Source organism: Babylonia areolata, chromosome 35, assembly GCF_041734735.1.
Source record: "Babylonia areolata isolate BAREFJ2019XMU chromosome 35, ASM4173473v1, whole genome shotgun sequence".
Classification (NCBI taxonomy): domain Eukaryota; kingdom Metazoa; phylum Mollusca; class Gastropoda; order Neogastropoda; family Buccinidae; genus Babylonia; species Babylonia areolata.
The window spans coordinates 10658639-10666976 of NC_134910.1; the positions used below are offsets into that span (position 1 = coordinate 10658639).

General features: G+C 44.1%; 1 protein-coding gene across 1 annotated transcript; it reads right to left on the reverse strand.

Moving 5' to 3' along the window:
- Window positions 1-7536: 7536 nt before the first annotated feature.
- On the reverse strand, window positions 7537-7950 carry LOC143277798 (uncharacterized). The gene has a single exon (XM_076582701.1). The coding sequence runs from the start codon at window positions 7948-7950 to the stop codon at window positions 7537-7539; it is 414 nt and encodes a 137-aa protein (XP_076438816.1).
- Between the last annotated feature and the right edge of the window lie 388 nt (window positions 7951-8338).

Genomic DNA, 8338 nt, shown 5'->3' on the forward strand with positions numbered 1-8338 from the left:
ATGTTGAGATAATATTTTGGTGGAACTGGTTAGAACGTTGTTTAGCTATATTCGGGTGTTGAAGATGAAAACATTCTCTTTAATCATTTCCAAGCAGAGAGTTGTGGACTTCTTCTTCTTCTTCTTCTGCGTTCACTCGTATGCACACGAGTGGGCTTTTACGTGTATGACCGTTTTTACCCCGCCATGTAGGCAGCCATACTCCGTTTTCGGGGGTGTGCATGCTGGGTATGTTCTTGTTTCCATAACCCACCGAACGCTGACATGGATTACAGGATCTTTAACGTGCGTATTTGATCTTCTGCTTGCATATACACACGAAGGGGGTTCAGGCACTAGCAGGTCTGCACGTATGTTGACCTGGGAGATCGTAAAAATCTCCACCCTTTACCCACCAGGCGCCGTCACCGTGATTCGAACCCGGGACCCTCAGATCAAAAGTCCAACGCTTTAACCATTCGGCTATGGCGCCCGTCTAATTGTTGTGGACATTTTCATTTAAAAGTGGATTGGCGCTTTCAGAAACTATGGCATACATGAAAATTACAGAACTGTTAAAAAAAACAAAAAAAACAAAAACAAAAACAAAAAAACGAAGAAAGATACATTTTGGAAATGGATGCAAGCTGCTTCCGCTCAGTAACAGTTAGCATCGCCATAGTGTACCGAAAGGATAAAGCACATCCATGTGCATGGTGCAGGGAATTAACATTGTTATTCATCTGTTTCATATATGAATTTCACACACACACACACACACACACACACACACACACACACACACAATAAAAAAAAATATATATATATGTGTGTGTGTGTGTGTGTGTGTGTGTGTGTGTGTGTGTGTGTGTGTGTAATTACATACACACACACACACACACACACACACACACAGAGAGAGAGAGAGAGAGAGAGAGAGTCCCTATGTAGACTCCGTTTGTATGTGCTGCTAAGAGCAATAACAACTATTCATAGGCATTGCTACTGGTATCTGTATGTATATTTCAGGCGATCAATAGAAGGAAGAAGTTACGTTCATAGAAAATGCTCCAAACAACATTGTCAAGTTATATTTATGAACATCCTCTGTGTCAAAGGTATATAGTCTCAGTCTCCGATTTATTGTGATATTGACAATACATTCTAAACATCGATCCTGTGTCTTTGTTGTGAATAGTTGAATACATATGTAACCGTGTACCCGAGTGGTGTATAGAGACCAGTCACAAAAGGGGTTTTCTATTGTTTTATATATATACATACGTACATACGTTGTGTGGTTCGTTCGTCGGGATCGACGAGGACCATCTAGTCATTCTGGGGGTGGGTGGGTTGGGCTCTGTGGGTGCGCAGATGTCTGGTCAGGCCAATCCGCGCCCGGAAGGTTCTGACGCAGTGTAGACAGGGGATGGTGGCGGCTGTCGGGGACTTGCTGGCACTGCTTTTCCTGGTCTGTCTGCGTTTCTCTGCTGCAGCGATTCTGGATAGCCATTGGATAGCAGACGGATAGCTTTCTGGGTCTCCTCCAAAGTTGGAATGGCATCCAACGACTCACTGACTGGCACCTGGGGGAGTCGGTCGATGGCTTCATCATTGATGGTGGAAGGGCGGTTCAGTACGCTGTCAAAGTGTTCAGCCCATCTCTCAAGGATTCTTTGTTATGAATAGTTTAATACATATGTAGCCGTGTACCCGAGTGGTGTATAAGGGTACGGCACAAAAGAACTATCTGAATGATTTACTGTATTAAAATATAGACAAGAATCTCCGCGCACAGGCCAGGAACATATAGAGGCCAGTCACAAAAGGGGTTTTCTATTGTTTTATATATATACACACGTACATACATAATACATAAATATGTATCTATCTATGTATCTACTTTTCTAGGCAACACAATTTCGTCAAATGCCAGCCACCGTCTAACCTTTGCACTATCATCTCACTTTGTTGGTATTGCGATTCAAAGAAAATGCACTTTAGAATTTTATCACTTCAAGTTCTGCGTGTTAGTGACTCCCGAGTCATGACTTATGACATACGCTTCTCTCTCTCTCTCTCTCTCTCTCTCTCTCTCGATGACAACTCACAACAAAAACACACCGAAGAATTTGTGTATTTACTTGTATAAAGCCTTTAAGAGGCGAGATCATATTCTGGGTTAATAAATGCGGAACTACTAACTATTGCTCATTAAAATTTTATCAGATTGTTTTTTGTTTTTGTTTTTGTTTTTATATGGATGAGATGTGTCAGTATATTGTACTTTGTAATTATGTTATGTATGGTATTCATATGTGTGCATATGTGCTTATAGGTATATGTAAGTGTGTGGATGCGTGTTTATATGCGCATATACGTATGTGTGTATATGTGTGTATACATATCATGTATATTAACAGTGCATGCTGTCATTATTAGTTTCATATCTTTGTATCCCTCTTCAGGAGGGGCCATGGCCTAAACTGAATAAATTTCGTTTCGTTTCGTTTCGTTTCGTTTCTCTGTCTCTCTCTCTCTCTCTCTCTCTCTCTCTCTCTCTCTCTCTCTCTCTGTCTCTCTCTCTGTCTCTCTCTTATCTAATCGATTATCTTGGGTGAGACTGCACATGCATAAACTGGTAAGAAAGCATCCTGGTCTCTTGTTGTTGGTGTTGTTGTTGTTGTTGATAATTTATACTTTGATACCATCACCTCTTTATTACTACTACTACTTTTTAAATATTATAATTATTATTTATTTATTTATTTATTTATGTACGCTTATTATTGACTTCATGAAGTTTTTGCGCCTTATACATATTATTAGTAGTGGTAGTAGTTTTTTCTTTTTTTTAAAATGTATTTATCTATTATTTATTCACCCCTTATTTATTTTATTTTATTTTATTTTATTTTATTTTTTTTTTTTTTTCTCAAGGCCTGACTAATCGCGTTGGGTTACGCTGCTGGTCAGGCATCTGCTTGGCAGATGTGGTGTAGCGTATATGGATTTGTCCGAACGCAGCGACGCCTCCTTGAGCTACTGAAACTGAAACTGAAAACTGTGGCGACAGAGCAGTGATATATAATAGCATGTCACTACCTGGTTGAAACTATGTACTGTTGACTCATGTTTCACCCACACAGTGGACACGCAGTCTTGTTCTCGTCACGAGTTGAGAAAGGAAGTCATCCAAATTGTTTAACTCACTCAGTACGGCCAGTCCTCTCTTCTCCTCTACACAGACACCTCGGATGTCCAGTGGATGTCTGAATGACCCAACCTTTAGCTTCCGTCGTCAGAACTGTGGTATTCTTTGTCAACATTCACCTCTTCAGTATAAGAGCGTTCCGCTTGTAATATTTTGATGATGGTAATTGGGATGAAACGCTGTTAACGTCGTCTCTTTCGCCGTTCGAATGGAGAGAGTTAAAATCACCTCAGTTTTTCATCACATCTGTGGGAATTATAAGTCTGAAAACAACAACAACAACAACAACATAATTATTGCACACACACACACACACACACACACACACACACACACACACACACACACACACACATTGAAAAGAGAGAGAGAAGAGAGAAAAGGAGAGAGGGGAGGGGGGGGGGGATGACACATAGAAAGAAAGAAAGAGAGAGAGAGGGAGTGAGGGAGAGACAGAAACAGACAGAAAGAGTCAGAGACAAGAGAAAAGCAAGAAAGAGACGGTGACAGAGAGAGAGAGAGAGAGAGAGAGAGAGAGAGAGAGAGAGAGAGAGAGACAGACAGACGGACGGACAGACAGACAGACGGACAGACAGAGTGACAGCGGACAGAGAGAGAGAGAGACAGACAGACAGACGGACAGACAGATGTGTGTCTGTGAGAGAGAGAGAGAGAGAGAGAGAGAGAGAGAGAGAGAGAGAGAGAGAGAGAGAGACAAAGCGAGTGAGTTGGAAAAGTTTTTGAAAGAATCAACAGTATTGTTACCAGAAATTTCAAAGAACAATGTAGTTCCATAATCGTGAAGAAATCATAACTGATGATTGCATTGTATTGTATTGTATTGTATTGTATTGTGTTGTACTACAGCGACATATTTCTTTTCTGTCAGTTCTGTCTATGTGTTTTATTATCAAAGTGAATCCTTCTTCAGACTTTTGGAAGGGAAAACTCAGCTGTTGCCCTGGGTTCGTCCACGTGCGATCGGAACAAAAGTCATTACATGCTACACACGGAACCTCGGCCTGTCGTTTTCATCCAAAAGACTAACACCCAGACCATCACTCAGGGTCTAAGGGATGGAGCTGGGGCATGCATGTGATGTGTGGAGGTGCGGAGGGAACAGGGGAGGGGAGGGGGGGGGGAGGTGAGGGGGGGGGGGAGGGGCGGGGCGTGAAATATCCTGGTCAGAGGCGGGCGAAATAGCCAAGTGGTTAAAGCGTTGGACTTTCAGTCTGAGGGTCCCGAGCTCGAATCTCGGTAACGGCGCCTGATGGATAAAGGGTGGATATTTTTCCATATATCCCAGTTCAACAAAATCATGTGCAGACCTGTTTGTGCTTGAAACCCATCCCCCCACACCCCCTTCGTGTGTATACGCATACAAAGATCAAATACGTTAAAGATCCTGCAAATCCATCTCAGAGTTCGGTGGGTTATGGAAACAAAGAACATACCCAGCATACACCCCCCCCCCGGCCCCCCATCCCCACCAACCCCACCCCTGAAAACGGAGTATGGCTGCTTACATGGCGGGGTAAAAAACGGTCATACATTCAAAAGCCCACTCGTGTACATACGAGTGAATGTGGGAGTTGTAGCCCACGAACGAAGAAGAAGAAGAAGAAGAAGAAGGAGGAGGAAGAGGAGGAGGAAGAGGAGGAGGAAGAGGAGGAGGAAGAGGAAGAGGAGGAGGAGGAGGAGGAGGAGGGGAAGAAGAAGAAGAAGAAGAAGAAGAAGAAGAAGAAGAAGAATCCTGGTCAGGACTATCCACTGGTCACTTGCTTCCCCCTCAGACACATCATCACTGGCCCTTGGACTGTTTCTGACTGAATGTTCGGTCGGGATGGTGCTTTGCCTTTAATGCCACCGACCGTATTTTTAGTCAGAAACCTTTCGCTGTTCTTTATTCATTATTTTATATTTTTGTTTGTTTTTTGTTGTTGTTGTTGTTGTTGTTTTCTCACGGCCTGAGTAAGCCCGTTGGGTTACGCAGCAGGCCAGGCATCTGTTTGGCAGATGTGGTGTAGCGTATATGGACTTGTCTGAACGCAGCGACGCCTTCTTGAGCTACTGCTTTTGCTACTCGCTATTGTTACTTATTCGTTGTTTTTATTTTATTTATTTTTTTTTTTTTATTAGAACACGCGAGACGTTTCAGTATCCAACAGCCAACAAGAATGCTTGATGTGCCTACTTTAATTATGCATTAAGAAGCGTCACCAAAATTACGCAGTGTTTTCCTGGATGTTGTATTGGTTGCTTTCTTCCGGGCAAGGCAAAACGAAACCCCGACCAAAGGAAGTCATATCATGACCGAAAACTTTAATTCACTCAGTACGGCCAGTCCTCTTTTCTCCTCTACACAGACCCCTCGGATGTCCAGTGGGTGTCTGAATGACCCAACCTTTAGCTTTCGTCGTCAGAATTGTGGTATTCTTTGTCAACATTCACCTCTTCAGTATAAGAGCCTTCCGCTTGCAATATTTTGATGATGGTAATTGGGGTGAAACGCTGTTAACGTCGTCTCTTTCGCCGTTCGTATGGAGAGAGTTAACTCATTCTACCCCACAGCAACATGCCTGCTACAACTCCCGCCTGGACCAGCACTACATGAAACCACTGCAGAAAAACAACAACAAAAAACAACAACAAAAAACAAAAACAAAAACAAAAAAAAACCCAACAGAGTGGCTCACTAAAATAGCGAAAATCGATGGAAATGTGTTGTTTCGTTTTCATACTTTCGGAATCAGTAAACAGTTCGGTTTAGAACGCCAACTGTACCAAGCAAGAATGAACGAAGTCAGAATAGTGTGTTGGTACGATAATACTCGTACCTGTTCTACTGAGGAAGTAATCATGGTATGAGTTATATCGTACCTGGAGAAGAATGAGTTAAATATCGGCCCCACAGAGCCTTAGAAAACAAAACAGAGAGAGAGAAAAAAACCCAACCAACCAAACAAAGAAGCAAAAAAAAAAAAAAAAGAAAAAAAAAGACGAATGGAAAACGAAATTAGGCTCAAGTATAGCCACAGAAGCATCTTGTTCATTTGTAGTTTCACTGCACAGAAGGGATGAATTCCTAGGTTCCTTGAATTGTGCATATCGCCATATCCTGCCAATCATGTTAAGGGTTATGTATTTCTGTAGTTTTTTTTTTTTTCTCTGATTTGGGAATACACGAGACATGCTTGAGGGAGAGGATTTTTGTACAGGATTTTGCCAGGAACAACCCTTTTGTTGCCGTGGGTTCTTTTACGTGCGCTAAGTGCATGCTACACACGGGACCCCGGTTTATCGTCTCATCCGAATGACTAGCGTCCAGACCACCACTCAAGGTCTAATGGAGGGGGAGAAAATATCGGCGGCTGAGCCGTGATTCGAACCAGCGCGCTCAGATTCTCTCGCTTCCATAGGCGGACGCGTTACCTCTAGGCCATCACATCTGTAACAGCTTCAAAAAGTCTAAATAAAAAAAAACAACTAAATGCATAAACACAACGCGCCAGTAAGGCTTTGAGAGGCTGAACACACCTAGGTATGTGCAAAGCATAGTCATGAAATGAAATAAAAGTGACCAAAAAAAGGTAAATACATCAAAATATGATAGAGCGAAAGATACGTAGAAGGCAAAGGGTTAAAAGGAAGCGAGAACAGAAAATGGGCCACGCTCAGCAAACCCGCCACGCACCAACACACGTGCACACACACACACACATACACACACACACACACACACACACACACACATCCATACACACGCACGCGCACACACACACACACACACATGCACTCTCACACATCCATACACGCACACGCACACACACACACACGCACACGCACACACCCACCCACCCACCCACCCACACACACACAATCACAGCACAAAACCTGTCTCCCATGAGCAGTTCACGCCCTCCGATCATCCCCACTAGTCTTCCAAGTAAGAGGAAGGTGGCAGAATGGTTAAGGCGTTCATCTGCCAATACAAGTATCCGCGAGGGTCTGGGTTCGAATCCCGCTGTCACCTTTTCTCCCAAGTATGACTGGAAAAAAAAAATCAAACTGGGCATCTAGCCATCCGGATGACACGATAACCCGAGGTCCTGTATGCAGCACACACGCACTGAAAGAGAACCCACGGCAACAAGAGTATTGCTGTATATGTAATGACTACCAAGTTAAACCGATCTCTCAGTCAAAGAAGGCTACTCACTTGCGTAGCTTTCGTCGGCGATCCGGCCGGCTTCTTCAGCGCAACTGCTGGGTAGAGAATTAGCAGCTGTACGCATTGCCGTGAGCGAACTCTGACAATGCGATTTGACGAGTGAGGAGTACACCTAAGGCAGGTTGTGTTGGCCCCGGTCACGGTTGAGGATGGGGTTCCTAGCGGTGATGTGGAATGCCTCCTTTACTTCCCTCTGGAACCATCTTGCTTCTCTGTCGAGAACTTGCACATTGTCCTTTCCAAAGTGATGTTGGTCGTGGGTCAGATGTTCGCCCACTGGGGAGGACTCTCGTTTGTGTTCTTTCAGTCTTTTGTGCAAGTGGCGCTCGGTTTCACCAATGTAACTTTGGTCACAGTCTTGGCAGTCTATCTGGTATATCACCCCTGATGTGTCCAATTTATCTGTTTTGTCTTTGGGGCGGACTAACTGGCTCCTGATGGTGTTGGTGGGCTTGGCGTGAACGCTGACTCCCAACTTCCGGATCTTCATGCTGAGAACCTCAGTGACGCCGCTGACATATGGCATGGAGACGTGCCCTCTCGACGGGGGTTGGCGTGGAGTCGAGGGGTGGGGTCTGGTTTTGCTCTCTGGCAAAATGAAATTCTTCAGAAGATATCCACTCTGATAGACACACAAAATACATATGCATGCACCCAAGGCCTGACTGACAGCGCTGGGTAATACTGCTGGTCAGGCATCTGCCTAGCAAGTGTGGTTTAGCATGTATGGCTTTGTTCGAACGCAGTTACTCCTCCTTGAGAAACTGATACTATACCGAACCCATCCACGCTAGTTGTTTCCTCGTTTGTCGACTAAAACGATCAGGTTTTCCCCTTTCTGTTCGGGTCTCCCAATGTCGACTGTCCTAAAACCCTCTTGGCCGAGAGAGTGGGGATGTAGCCTGGGCAAGACA